This window comes from Drosophila santomea, chromosome 2R (assembly GCF_016746245.2).
Source record: "Drosophila santomea strain STO CAGO 1482 chromosome 2R, Prin_Dsan_1.1, whole genome shotgun sequence".
Taxonomy (NCBI): Eukaryota; Metazoa; Arthropoda; class Insecta; order Diptera; family Drosophilidae; genus Drosophila; species Drosophila santomea.
The window spans coordinates 13,002,398-13,017,714 of NC_053017.2; the positions used below are offsets into that span (position 1 = coordinate 13,002,398).

The following is a 15,317-nucleotide window of genomic DNA, read 5'->3' on the forward strand; positions in this document are numbered from 1 at the left end:
CACTTATTTATCGACCAAGAAGTGGGTTCTGTACTTACAGGGATATTAACTCGGCACGGAGTAGGAAAGTAAGTCGGGAAAGGATAAAAACTGCTGAGAGTTAGGCAAACAATGTTTCTTTATATACATATGTTTACCTTGCATTTGAATCACAAATGTTGCTCAGGGGGATAAATATACAAATGAATTGAAGGAAAAGAATCTCTAAAGTTGCAAGCAATGCATCTTCTTAAACTGCATTTACATACATTTAATTATTCTATAAAGTAGTGGCAGGTAAATTCCTGATCAATTTTGGTTTTAATATAATAAAGATTTTCAGACCATGAATAAGAGAATTTCTATGCGCAACTGGGTTGTTAATTTACGCCTTTATATTCCTCTCCTCGAAATGCGATAGTGTAGCACAACGAAACAAAGACATTTCTTTTATTTCTTATTATTGCGGGTTATCATGGAGCTCTGTAGTTCATACTGCAGCTTATCTGCGGCGATGCCACCATGAAGTCATGTATCTCCCCAGATGTCTTCATGTTTGGGGCAATGTTCGGAATGTATTTATAATATTTATGCCTGCACCCCGGACAGGGGTTATCTTGCTGATATCTCTTCGTTTCGAATATTTCGATTTATATTGCACAGTTATGACATTTAAATATGCATTAAATTGCGTGATAAATTGTCAGCCTGCCGGACTGCTGGAAGTGCAGTCGCTGATGTATGCATAAATAATTAGAGAGCGACAATAAAATGAGTTGGCAAAGTTTAATTACTAAAGTGCGACGAGCAGGGCACAACTTTTCGATTAGTGGCTCCGGGAAGCCGGACAAAGTCGATTTCCATGGACCAGTTCTATTATCAGACGCCGGGCTTCAATGCTGGGTCAGTCAATGGGGAATTTCGTAGTTTTTGGCTTGGGGAATGAGAGATGGCAATCCCGAACAAATTGTGAAATGGCAAATGCCGCACAGACCGATATAAAATATGCCGGCTGGACACAGGATTGCTGGCCAAAAACTGAACTAAAAACAAATTTTCTGGTGCCGCAGCAGCAGCTGAAATTGACAGACAGGGTGAGGAGGATTCCGATTCAGATTCCGATTCCGAATTTTGGGGGGGTATGGAATCGAAGCGGTTACCGCACAGTGGAACAGCTTTGGCATTTTTGTATTTTCTATTTTCGTTTTTTTTTTTTTGCCTGTGAACAGCTAGCCATCATAGGAACCCTATCTGCAGCGAATTGATGGAGCTTTGACAAAGGAAACTCCCCTTTGTCTCCTTTTTGTTCATTAACGGGCTCGTTTTGCAGGGCAAAAATGCAGCATGAAATGCAATCGCTCTGATTGATGAAATTCTCCAAATTGCATCTACTCGCCTTTATTGATGGCTTTTCCGTGACCAACGCAACATGACAACAAACTTTGTCCCAGCAAGTTAATCGGATCAATGTTGGCCAAATGCAGGTCGTTATTCGGCTCGTTTGCTGCCAAATTGGAATTAGAATCCGGCAGGACTTTAAAGTGGTGGCATGTTGCCGGTTTAATCTGGGCATATTTAAGTATTTGGGATTCACTTACTGAAATGTAAAAACCGACTTGCATTGAAGACCATTTGAGTTATTCATTTAAGCTTTGATGGTATGCTCATAAATTGTATTTTAAGCGTATAGATAATATGGTGTGAGTTATTCTTCTGAATATTCTGCGTTGCTTTCAGGTATGAGATACATGTACATGTCAGTCCGACACCAATCCAGTTTTTGAAAATTACTAAAATTTTGAGCGTAAACTTAGAACCACGTCAACAAGTTGATAAACAGTGTAATATACTTTAGTTCCTCATACAAAGTATGAGTGTCGTGCTACACAACTCCGTTTTGTTTGGGTGATAGCAGGATGCCTGGATCTTGTTGGCAGTTTTCAAGTGTGAAGATTGCAGAGGGGGGTGGGGGCTACCCAGTGTGGAGTCCGCTGCTCCCATGATATAAATTGCACAGCTGAGCGGGCAGCATAATCGCATGCAATTATGCCGCACACAATCACAACAGGCCAACCGACCAACCAACCAACCAGCCAGCAAGAAGTTTGCAAAACTCGCCGGGCAACTTGGCCAGCTCAACTCACGTTAAGTCAACTGGGCTGGAAGTGGCAGTGGCAGTGCCAACAAGCTGGCACTAACAGGTGAGTGGGACGGGCAGAAGATACTGCATTGGCAGCACAAGATTGGGAGAAGGTGCTCCTCTTCCTTCTTTTCCTCAATCGGGAAGCAAACAATGCAGGCGAGCGAGCTGCAGTTTTTGCTGCCTCTGTTTTGTGTGTTGCACAATCTTGTCTAACTTTGTTTAGTCATCGCCTGGCTCTCTCTGTGGCTCCTCCGGTTCAGCTTCAGGTTCTCAACCGAGCCAGTTTTCCGCCTTCTGTTGACTTTCGTCCTCAACCTCATCCTCATCGCCATCGCCATCGTGGTGTTGCCTGATTTTTGAGACCGCGTTTGCTTGGCCATATTTTGTTTCTTGTGCCGCTTCCCTTTGGCTCTCGATGATTGCAATTGGATGCACAAGCGCAGCGCCTCGTGTGCAGTTTTGATCTATTGATTGTTTCCACCCATACAGTCCATACAGCCCATACAGCCCATACAGTCCATACAGCCCACACTTGCCTGGCTTTTCGATTTCCGCCTCCGAATCATGGCTACTCGAATCCCAGGATTCGAGCGTAAGCAAATATTGCATTTTGCGTTTTCCAATTAAACTTGAACAAGTGCCGGGCAATCGAAGCCGTATTCAAAGCCTTTTGTCTCCGGGGATTCCGTGCGATGACTGTGCGAATGTGAGTGGCAACAGTGTTTCCAAGTGTTAGGCGACTCTTCGCAAGGAGAATGCAGAATGGCAGCTGGAAAAGTATCAGCACAAGGTTTTATTGGTTTATAATGGATTTTTCAAAATAGACTTTAATTCATTTCGACAACAAATATCTTTTTAATTTAATTCAAAAACCTTATCCAAATACTTTCAAGTGTAGTAAGAACTCAACTCATGTATGTACTATATATCTCTTTTAAATGCTTCCCTTCCATATTACCTACTTTTGCACCTCTGATAACGGCTTTAAAAACATTTTATAGCACCTCTTATTTCTTTGAAGTCGAATTTTCTAACCGTACTGCACAAAGTTGTATACAAGTAGGCGGTAGAAAGTAATTTGAGTTTAAAACTTAAGCTGCAGTTAAACGAACTCATTTGGAAAAGTGTTCCAGAGATACGAATTCATTGCAGCTGCCCAGTTACAGTGTGATATAGCGATGCGCATAAACAACCAGAAGAACCTCCATTAAATTGTGTTCAATGAATAAAACCCCTTAAGCCAAGTAACTATTAAGGAAAAGCCAGGCAGCCAAGTTTTCCCGGGAAAGCGGCAAGTATGAGCCATAATTCTAGGAAGACCGTCGACGAAACAAACTGTTTGGTTGTTGAAAATAATAGCAATTACACACGAGTGGGCCAATAAAACCAGCAACTAGATAGGAGGGATATGGGATATGGCCAGGCGCACTCGAATCGCATTTATGGCACCACTTTAAGAACCCTCCGAAATGGTTCTTCAATCGGCTTGAAGGGATCTGAATTGAGGTAGGGGATTCTGGGAGATGGAGTGTGTCTGCAATTTGAGCACGTGCAACTCTGTAGTGTTGGATGGGCTTTGGGGTTTTCATTTAGCGACTTTCTGAATGGCTGGCTGGTTGACCGCTTTCCCAAGAACTGTTACAAGGCGTCACTAAACTAGTTTGCCGCAAAACACTGCCCAGAACCAAGCCAAACGTATAATAAATTACTAAGAATTTTCATGTGGAGATACAGATATGTATGTTATTTTCCAGTGGAATGCCGTGCACGTCCATAGCTCGTTAATTCGAAGAACTCAAAAATCATATGTGCGAGCATTTTACTCCCCTCGAGGAACAAAAAAGCATTCACTCGTACAAATGCCCAAAAACCGAGACAATTAAAACATATTTGTATATACTTTTTTGTGTTATTTCTTTTGGCTGGATATTTTTTCGATGGACGCCACACGTAACCTTGGCTGCATTTTAATCATCATCCCGGTCCGCCGGGGTTGAGTTTTTGACGAATCTCAACGAGTCTGTTGCACGTGCTCGGTCTTTTCGAGCCACATCAATCAAAAATAATTTATTTGAGAGCGGGCCCAAAAGCTTGGCCATCTAAGATATGGCCAAGCCACGTAGTACCGCAGGTAACTTGAAGCCGAATGCATTTTGCTTATTCATTCAAAACTTGTGTGCGCCTTATAACATTTCTAATTTACGAGCTCGATTTCAACGTGGAAAACTGTCCACAACTAATTGATTTATACCAGAAGAGTGTGCACGGGAAATCACAACGAAAGCATCAAACATTTCTTCTGGAGAATATCAATTTTTACCATTGCGATGGTAATGTGGTAAACCATTTATGGAATTCAAATATCAACCATGAATAGTACGTGCAATGGGTATGTCACGATTCTTAGCGCCTTAACACTTGTCAGCTTTTCGGCTAAAAAGGGTTAATACCTTTATCTTGCGGTTGGAATGCTGCCATCTGAGCTCTGTTCCACTTTTGGTCTGGTATTTACAAAATATTTATGCCAAATGTCTGGAATATAGAACAGTAATTAGGCATCCCAACAATTGACTGGGTGAAACAGCACCCTTAATCGAACAAAAGAACTCTGTGCGCGTCCATTAAATTTGTCACCCGCGGCTAAGCTAAATGTCAAATAGTACTCACGGCCATTCCAGGATATATACTACACACACCCACATACACACACACACACATACACAGACACACACACACACAGTTTTGCTGGGGGAGAACAATAACAGCATCAATTTGACACGTACAGGCGCTAATGATGGGAATGGCCAGCCAACTGAACGATCGAATCCTGAAGCCTGAATCCGGCGTCCTAAGTCCTGAATCCTCAATCCTGAATCCTGTGCGCTGCGGACAGACCGCTCAACATGCCCACAATTGAACCACCCGGACTTGGTCCCTTTAGGAACTTTGACATCCTGCCGTTTCGAGCATCTGAAATCCTACTCCCAATCCCACTTCCAATCCCACTCCCCATCCAACTTCCATTCCACCGCCAAAATTTCTCTGCTGTCACTTCCTTCTCGGTGGTGTCGGTGGTGTGAGTTGACGTTCTGAGAGTCGACGACTGCCAATTTAATTCCCATTGACAAAATGCACAATTGCCGGACACCATGCCGATTTCTACCCCCTACCTACCCCTCCTGCAATCATACCATCCCACCGTCCTATCAATTTGAAATGGCCCATTGTGCGCAATGTAACTGTTCTTGTAATTGTAATTTCTGCTGGTGACAGCCACAGAAGACTCGCACACTTGCTATTAATTATTTTAGAAAATCGCTTGTAATAACAATAAATTTATGCAACCCACTTTCGCAGACATACATATGTATTCCTCATCGCACACATCATTTTCCACCCACAACTGTTCCATTTTTCACGACATTCAAATATTTGCTTTTCGGCATTGCCAAGGCCAATGGAGAATCGTTGGATGGCGCATATCGAGTGCAATCAAGGCAAATGTTTGCACTGGGCTTTCAACTGTCTGACATCGCAGGGATTTTCCAGCTAACCAATCCCATTTCCCATTTCACATTTCCCCGACCTGCCATACCCAACCACTTTCAATTTTGACGGCATATCGATTTAATAAATTTGCGTGTGGCCCTTGCGACAATTTGATTGACAACAAAGTTCGGCCCCCTCAGTCAATTGCTTGATTTGAGTTGGTTAGGCGTGTTTTTTATACCCGTTACTCGTAGAGTAAAAGGGTATACTAGATTCGTTGAAAAGTATGTAACAGGCAGAAGGAAGCGTTTCCGACCATATAAAGTATATATATTCTTGATCAGGATCAATAGCCGAGTCGATTTGGCCATGTCCGTCTGTCCGTCCGTCTGTCCGTCTGTCCGTCTGTCCGTCTGTCCGTCTGTCCGTCCGTATGAACGTCGAGATCTCAGGAACTACAAAAGCTAGAAAGTTGAGATTAAGCATACAGACTCCAGGGACATAGACGCAGCGCAAGTTTGTCGAATCATGCTGCCACGCCCACTCTAACGCCCACAAACCGCCCAAATCTGCCACGCCCACACTTTTGAAAAATGTTTTGATATTTTTTCATTTTTGTATTAGTCTTGTAAATTTCTATCGATTTGCAAAAAAACTTTTTGCCACGCCCACTCTAACGCCCACAAACCGCCCAAATCTGCCACGCCCACACTTTTGAAAAATGTTTTGATATTTTTTCATTTTTGTATTGGTCTTGTAAATTTCTATTGATTTGCCAAAAAACTTTTTGCCACGCCCACTCTAACGCCCTCAAACCGCCCAAAGCTGCTACGCCCACACTTTTGAAAAATGTTTTGATATTTTTTCATTTTTGTATTAGTCTTGTAAATTTCTATCTATTTGCCAAAAAACTTTTTGCCACGCCCACTCTTACGCCCACAAACCGCCAAAAACTGTCAGTGTTAAAGACTCTCCTTTGCACTTCCACTAGCTGAGTAACGGGTATCAGATAGTCGGGGAACTCGACTATAGCGTTCTCTCTTGTTTTTATATTTTTTCTGGCATTCTACGAGGCATCAGATGGCAAAAAGATATGTACACACGGTTGCCATTGAGGTAGTTTGGGGAATTGGTTGGGCTTTAAGCCACTTGAGAGGACAAAAAAGTGCAAAAAAAATCTTTCGACGGCCAAGCCACTTTTATGATTACTTAGATCAAAATTTACACAACTGAGTTGAAGTTTGCAGTGGAATTTGGTTAACTGCAAAAATACGGTCAAGTTTTGATTTTGAATAAATTTATGTGATGTAGTTAAAGTTAGCAAACTATTTTTACCATATTTTCAATAATTTATATCCAATTCAAATGCCAAATTCCCATGGCCTCTGCCAAGCCGTTACTTTTGATCAGCTGGTACAACCTTAAATTATATTCATAAATCAAATGCTACTGTGTGATCAAAGCCCATGGACTGAAAATTGTTAACATCCGGGTAATTTAAATAAAATTTCAGTTACCGTGTATCTGCATTTCTATTCAACAGACGTGGGTTTCTATGGCGGCTTGAAGATTCGAATTGGTACCGAAATAGACGGTGGCGGCAATTAAAATTAGAATTCACCAAAAATGTATATTTAGGCGCGCTTAATGATGACCCTGCGTCGCGACCCAGGAGCATAATGAAGGTATTGAAAAGGCGTTGACATGCAACCGATAATTAAATTCCGACAAATACCAAAAACCCGACAATGAGATACACTGCGCCAGTTCCCACATAATAAGGATTTAGCAATAAAACTCTTGCATATGTTAATTCGGGTCTACGGTGCTGCAAGATCGCCCTCCCGGGACTTTTTGGTGTGAACCAGGGGGTTCGAGATCTGGGACCTATATACATACATACGTACGAGTATCTGAGTATCTGATCGCCAATGCCCTGCCCGTGCCCGTGCATCTTGAGCGGGACTGCGCCGTTAGTTTTCCCCGAGCGGGAAACGTGCACCCGCACATAATGTGCAAGAACAGCAACTAAAGTGTCAACTTTTCGGGCTGTAAATATGGGACGAACTCGAACCCGAACCCCTCCTCCCAGCCATTTGCTTTCTAATTTGGGCGCACGCTCCTCGCCCGAAAAGAGGAAACACAAGAGGAAGGGGAAAGGGGAAGTAACGCAGCATTTCCGTTTTTCACACACACATTTGAAAGCAATTTTTCAAAATTGAAATTCACTTCATATGACCATGTCTATGCCATATCTATTATTTTCCTATCGCACACCCGTTATCGGTGACAGCGGATCAGCAAATGAGATCGCTTGACTGCGATAATACCGGGCGGCAGGAAAACCCAGCAAGTGTTGAAATAAACCGAAAACCAAGCATTCGGGGTGACAATTGTGCGGTTCGAGGGCGGGAGTATGAACTTATCTTCAGAATTAGTTTTGGCGCTTGGAACTCTCCATCAAATCTCTGGGATCAAATTAATCCAAAGCCACCCGGCTGAAACATAGGCAGCATTGTATCTGCAGATTGACTTGACAATAAACTACACAGCCGCCACAATATTTTCCGAGCCACCGCAATCGTCTTAGTCATCCCGTCACCACCACCCGGCAATCCTTTTTGACCAAACCAGACCGGGCCAATTCAACTATAACCAGCGACTCCCCCAACAATATCCCATTGAAAAGCAGCCTGCTCCATCATCATCCGAATCCAACTCTTTCCCCACTCGGCTGGCCGGTGTCTTGGTAACTCCAAACAATGAACTCATAACTCAAGTGACACTTTTTAACTTGACTGCATTTCATCATGTGGTATGTACGTCTTGGAGCAGCCCGTCTTTGGTCGTTCGGTCCGCTTCTCGGCTCGCTTTTCTTGTTTCGTAGTCCAACAATATTCAAATTGAGTTTTCCAGTGCAACTCTAAGGCCCCTCACCCCCCACTCTTCGCCTGCCCTGTCTGCAACTGTAGTCATCCATCGTTGGAAAGTTTTTTGTTGCCTGGTATTTGTTAGTTGATAAAAGGCCAAGCCATTATATGCATGGCCGGGCTGCACAATTTGAAGTGGGTAAAATTTGTATGCATGTGGCTGTCATGACAACGCCCCAAAGTCCAGGTCCCAACTACGACCCCAAACTCCGCTTTTTGAGTTCTAAACTCTATAGCCATAGCCATCGCCATCGCCATCTCCAACTGCGACCTTTCAATTCAAACAAGAAGCAGGGATTCTTTTTCAAATTGTCATTGCTGGGCTGGGTCCTTCAAAGAATTCTTGGCTTTCTTTTTCAGATTCTGTTGTCTCATGTCGCTGCCGACTTGTCAACCTGCCGGTCCCGTGGTTCCTCACTCTCACACTCTACTATATACCCAAGTATCCCCATCTCTGATGCCCGGGAATCGAATCCACTCCTCTCCTCCTCCGGCGGACAAGTGCAACGAACCGCGTTTGTCTTCCTCCATTGCAGGCTGCTGCGGCGTTGATTTATGTAACATCTTCTATGGTTACATTGGCTCTCGATCCCATACAATCCCCCCGTTCGCCCCGATTTTCGCCATTAAGCGCAGCTCATATGTTACCCGAAAGGTATGTACGTATATATGGGTTTGTATGGATGGTGGCAGAGGCGGGAGAGTCTCACACGTGAAATGATTTATTAGCGGTAATTGGTGTCACAGTGTTCCAAAGAAAAGGAAAGGATACTCATCCCCACATCCCGCATTCCATCCGCCACCATTCTTGGTTGCCAGGCACCCCCCTTTGTTTCGAAGTTCTCTTTTAATTATCTTGATTTTAAACTTATTAAAATTGACAAATGATTTTCGTAGACAACACACTGCTGCGTTGGCTCGAAGGAAACAGGTTGTCAATGACGGCTTCCTAGAATCTCGAGAGTTGATAAATCACGGAATGTGGCAGCCAAGTCAACTCTTTAACTCTGGCTTTTCCTTATTTCTGGTAGTTGTTGGCTTATCATTCTGGACTCCCCAAGCGATTTCATTTTGACCTGAGTTTTTGGGCTAGGTCGCAATCGTTGAATGTGACGCACCTGGTTAATTATCGATTGGTATGTGGTATGTCGATTAGATTATGATAGGAAATATTTGGAAATGAAGAAAACTCCTGTGTGATTGCATGATAGACGCAGTTGTATTTAGCTGAATTCCAATTGATCGTCTTTTAGGATTTTGAGATTTTTACATCGACTTCGATACTTAAGAGACATGGAAGGTAGTTCTTTCTGGTCTTACCTATACCAATAAACTTTGCTTAAACTTGAACAAGTTTATTTAACAAAATGCAACTAAGCAATGCTTTGGAACCAAAAAACATTGCGAACGGGCATTAGTGATGTCCGGGAATGGCCTTGTGCTCCTTCAGGCACATGGTCACCTTGAAGGCGGTGTCGCAATCGTTGCTGCCCTTGATGTCCTTGCAGGCATTCACTCCCGAGGCAATCTCGTCCATTTTGTCCTTGATCTGGGGCACATTCTTGAGGGTGTCGAGCATAGCCTGGGCATTGAACTGGCCATTGGTGAGATGGCCCTGCTTCTCCATCAGGCACTTTGTGTAGCACTTGAGGTTCTCCTTGGCATTGCTCTGCATTCCGCTGGCCATGAACTCCTTGAGATCGGCCTCGGTCATTTGGTTGGTCTCCATGCACTGCTGCATTATTTGGCGAAAGTCCGGATTGCACTACGAAAAGATTTCCATCAGTAACAAATCAAATTTAGCTTACAGTAGCAGTACCTGTCCCATGGACATAAGAGCAGCCAGTGCAACACAGAAAAGAGTGTACTTCATTTTGAGTTATATATTATATTTGTTAAAGCTGTTCCGGATTCACTCGATAGCCTCGACTGTTGGTTATTTGCGTGAAACTGGCGCCTTTTATACCAGATCAGTGTAAATCAGAATCAGGGGGAATGCAATTAAGGCAATTAAACTTTTTGCGAGATGAATCTAAATTTGATTACGCACAATACGGACAATTACTGCACAAACAAATTTCCCTTTTTCGATTGTAATTATATTCCATTATCAGTCCATTTGCCATTTTCGATGTGTTGGGAGTTGGGCCAGAAACTTGCTACACAAATCAGCAAAGTTAGTCGCAATTAGTTGCCGGCCCCCCCACAACAAATCAATTATTCATTTATTGTATTTAGATGCGGTCAGAGTTTGACAATTTTTGGGCTTTGTTTGAGCCATTCACACTCGCCCAATTGATTTGCATGCCATTTGTTCAGGTCTTTCTGTCCATTGCCGTATCCCCAATTGATATTTTAGAAGGCTTTTAATCTCACATAATCACCGCAATATATTAGAGAATGCTGGCATCGAACGAAGGTCGATGCTGAATAATTTACCAAATTAGCACAGTTCTAGCAACGAATTTGTAGGAAAGCGGTAATCATGAAATTCACCATTTGTGAATCATAAAATTTATTAAAAATTCAGCTATATTAGTAATGTGCTTAAAATGTTTCATTACCAGATAAGATGGCCATTGTGAAACACATTTAACTTTCTTTGCTCTACTTCCATCTATGAATTTATCTAAAGTGCTTGCTTGTCATTCATTGCTTAATGACATTTTACGCGCAACGGATCTGTAATTATAAAGACTCATTAGTCGAAAACGTGAATTTAATTATACCATAAATTAAAAAAAGAAAGCTTTTTAGTTAGTAGAGTTTATCACATAGTGTAATACTACCTTTACTATCCTTTTATAGTGCCAAAAGCAATTTATTTCAATCGGACTGCAATCAATACTTCAAAAGGTGATCCCATATATCTAGCCATTCATCTGCAGACGTTCTTAATCGAAGTTACAGATTGCTCAAGTCTACAGTGCATATCCATAACAATTAAACATCCATCAGTCCCCCACTACGGGTATGATACAACAAACATTTGTTGGTATATATACAGATATAAAATAACTTGCATAATTCCAGGGCAAATTCAAATCAATAGACAAACAATAAGCTCGAGTTCGCAGGCCAACTGCCATTTACAGGAGGGCTGTGGAAGCCATGTTGACAGCACAAATAATTTATGCCTTTGTTATAGAGAGAAGAGCACCTGTCCAAGTCGAAAAAGGAGCCTGTCCTATTCCGTTCTATGCCCGGACACGCCCACTTGGGTCCTGTGCCCCTACATGTAAGTTGGATTTTCGTTTTTCGCCAAGAAACAAAAAGAAGAGGAGTCCATGGCCGAAAAGGACGATGTTCCCAAGGCGAAGCAAAGTGGTTGACAAAAGGCCGAGAGGTTGGAAAAGCGGAGAGGATTCGGCTACCACTGCTTGTCATTAGTCAGGCAGGATAAGCAAAAGGACATGGCCATAAAAAGGGCAATGCGATGGCGCCCGAACAGGGACACTTGCTCAGACACAAGGTGTGTCTCTGTGTTCTCTGAATGAATTGCTGAGTAACCAGTAATGAAGTAAAACTGTTCAGGTCCTGAATGTGTCATTGTGGCACGGGCCAAACTGGAAGAGGTGGAAAGGGGGGGATGACGACAACCGAGCACAATTCACTGTCAGTTGCATTGTTTTGACCTGATTTACATACTCCAGCCATCCAGTCAGCCAGCTCAACTGATATTAGGAATAGCCGAAGACCGTTCGGTGGACTTTTATAAATTACAAAGGCCACCGCACAAAGGCGATAGATGCAGAATGCCAGGATGGCTCAGCTCCAGCTGTCTGTCTCCTTTCTATCCTTTCCCACTTTTCCTCGCTTTCCTCCTGCTTTTCCTGGCATCAGCAGCAGCGGCAGACGACAACGATGACAGGACGAAACAAAGGCCAACGTTAATGAGCCAAGAGAATGGCGCTAGCCGTAGCAAACGTTGCTAAATAAAGAGCGGGGCAAATTGTAAGAAAGCAGAACTGTGTCACAATGTTTTGACAGGAGTTGGGGAAGGAAGAAGTCCACCAGAGATCCTGGCCGAGCAACTAGAGAAATGGAACAGGACAACACAGGACAACTCAGCTAGTTAAGCGGCCAAAGACAAAGTTGATAAAATTAGATTTGTATGGTAAATAGTTTGTGGGATGCCTGCCGACTGCCGACTGGCGACTGCCGAGTGGCGACTGGCGGGGCAAAGTTTAATAAATGTATAAAATTAATTAGCCAGTTGAATGCTCATTAACAGACTTCGAGCTCTGACAACTCTGTTTCTGGTAGACTCCCCCCGCTGGTTTTCCTGGCCTTTAAGGCCACACTTTAAGCCACGTTGGGTGGAATTGTAGGAGTCTATTTTTGGGCCCGGTTAGAGGCCAGGCCAGGCCAGCTGTCAAGCTGCCTCAATTAATTCCCAGCAGCAGTCAGTGAATGAAATGTGCCGCTTCTATGTCCATCTGTTTTGGCATTTTCACACCTCCCGCCCGGAAATTTCCCTTGCAGCCACGAATTCGATCTCCCACTGAGCCGAATAATGGGGAAAAAGGAAAAGTGACATTCCCCCAAAAATGAATGAATGTTGACCCTTCACAATTGCAAGCCGCATGAGTTCTTTGTTTGTTGCAACTTGCGTTTTACGGTTTTCGGGTTTTCGGCATTTCGGGTTTTCGAATGCTGCACCATCGGTTGGTTGTGCGTTGACCACAAAAGCCAAGGGCCCGAAACTGGGATGGGAATACGAAATCAAAATATATTTCGGACATTGTGGTAAAGTAATTGGATTTCGAGGCATTTATTATAATATTGGAAATTCATAGAGGGGAAATTATTCGAGGCATGGGCATTTGGGTGAATGCATATAACCATATAACCAGAGAGAAACCAAAGGAAATTTAAAAATAAATCCAGTAATGTGTCTGTATGCGATAACTGGAACAACAAGATCGACATCAAAATCGTAATGCAATTGTAAACGTGGCTATGAGCTCTCTAAAATCCGGATTTATTTGAGGAAAAACCAATTATATTATAAAAACAGTACTTAATGCTATTAAAAGTAGTAGGATTTAAAACCTAGATTTACAATTAAAACAAGAGAGAACGCTATAGTCGAGTTCCCCGACTATCTGATACCCGTTACTCAGCTAGTGGAAGTGCAAAGGAGAGTCTTTAACACTGACAGTTTTTGGCGGTTTGTGTGCGTAAGAGTGGGCGTGGCAAAAAGTTTTTTGGCAAATAGATAGAAATTTACAAGACTAATACAAAAATGAAAAAATATCAAAACATTTTTCAAAAGTGTGGGCGTAGCAGCTTTGGGCGGTTTGAGGGCGTTAGAGTGGGCGTGGCAAAAAGTTTTTTGGCAAATCGATAGAAATTTACAAGACCAATACAAAAATGAAAAAATATCAAAACATTTTTCAAAAGTGTGGGCGTGGCAGATTTGGGCGGTTTGTGGGCGTTAGAGTGGGCGTGGCAAAATTTTTTTTGACAAATCGATAGAAATTTACAACACCAATACAAAAATGAAAAAATATCAAAACATTTTTCAAAAGTGTGGGCGTGGCAGTTTTGGGCGGTTTGTGGGCGTTAGAGTGGGCGTGGCAGCATGATTCGACAAACTTGCGCTGCGTCTATGTCCCTGGAGTCTGTATGCTTAATCTCAACTTTCTAGCTTTTGTAGTTCCTGAGATCTCGACGTTCATACGGACAGACAGACGGACAGACGGACAGACGGACAGACGGACAGACGGACAGACGGACAGACGGACAGACGGACAGACGGACAGACGGACGGACAGACGGACATGGCCAAATCGACTCGGCTATTGATCCTGATCAAGAATATATATACTTTATATGGTCGGAAACGCTTCCTTCTGCCTGTTACATACTTTTCAACGAATCTAGTATACCCTTTTACTCTACGAGTAACGGGTATAAATACTGTCATTTCACTTGTTATTTCCTTTAACCTTGCATTTTCCAGAAAAATTTAAAATCATTTTAGATGCAAAGACTTTCTGTGTGACTGCTCTATTGAATGTAGAATTTTGAGTAATTTGCACTCGTCCTTATTTTGGACAGCTATAATTGGAATCGGGACTCATGGCCCTTCACTTCCATGGCCAATCAACTGCCCCCACACACTCGCATTCCCAAAAGCAGATGAAGGGAAAAAAATTCAAAATGCGAGAGCACTGAGTTATTGAAATTAAACATCAAATGTCACAGGCAGGCACCAATTCGCAGGCCAATTCGCTGTCTTCGTGAAAAGAGGACGCGACGCGACGCACAAAAGCACAAAGGACCTTCCACATGCACCAGAATACCATCGACAGGATGAGTTTTTTTTTTTTTTTCATTTTTCGAAAATTTCACTGCCTGACAAGTTGCCAGAGAGCGCGAGGCAGGCGAATTTGTGTGGAAGTTTTAGGCAAAAAAAAGTCGAAGCAGACGCCGGCGAAGACAATTGCCCGAGCAAATGAAATCAAGCACAAGCAGCTCAAGGATGTAAGGCAAACAGGACGCGTGCGGGCGGGGCAAAGGAGCTTCTAAATACGAGTGTGCCTCCTCCCCCCACTTGCACACACACACACACCCAAATACAATTTACATGCGTACGTGAGCCAGAGGCGTTGTGGTGAGGGGGTGCTCGCTGAGGGACAGCGGACTGCACAGTGCGTCTCTGTGACATGTCCTTAGGATATTTGTATGCAAACAGGGCCACAATGCGCTGAAATCGATATGCGGGCGCGCGGCTCCTTTGCCTCACCATCCTCATCCCCACCCCCGCC

The 15,317-nt window shown here is 43.1% G+C and overlaps 1 protein-coding gene and 2 long non-coding RNA genes across 3 annotated transcripts in view; 2 read left to right on the forward strand and 1 right to left on the reverse strand.

Annotated features, from left to right (window-relative positions):
- LOC122756407 overlaps positions 1–15,317 on the forward strand; it is a 70,054-nt gene that overhangs the window by 48,905 nt on the left and 5,832 nt on the right. The window lies entirely within an intron of this gene.
- Positions 2,059–11,665, forward strand: LOC120444693. Its single transcript, XR_005615706.1, has 3 exons — positions 2,059–2,180; positions 11,350–11,512; positions 11,575–11,665. It is a non-coding gene; the product is annotated as an uncharacterized LOC120444693 (long non-coding RNA).
- Positions 9,749–10,467, reverse strand: LOC120444691 (general odorant-binding protein 56h). The gene is made up of 2 exons (XM_039624557.1): positions 10,361–10,467; positions 9,749–10,306 (listed from the first exon to the last, which is right to left on the reverse strand). Exons 1-2 carry the CDS (start codon positions 10,412–10,414, stop codon positions 9,956–9,958), a joined length of 405 nt encoding a protein of 134 aa, XP_039480491.1. The 5' UTR covers positions 10,415–10,467; the 3' UTR covers positions 9,749–9,955.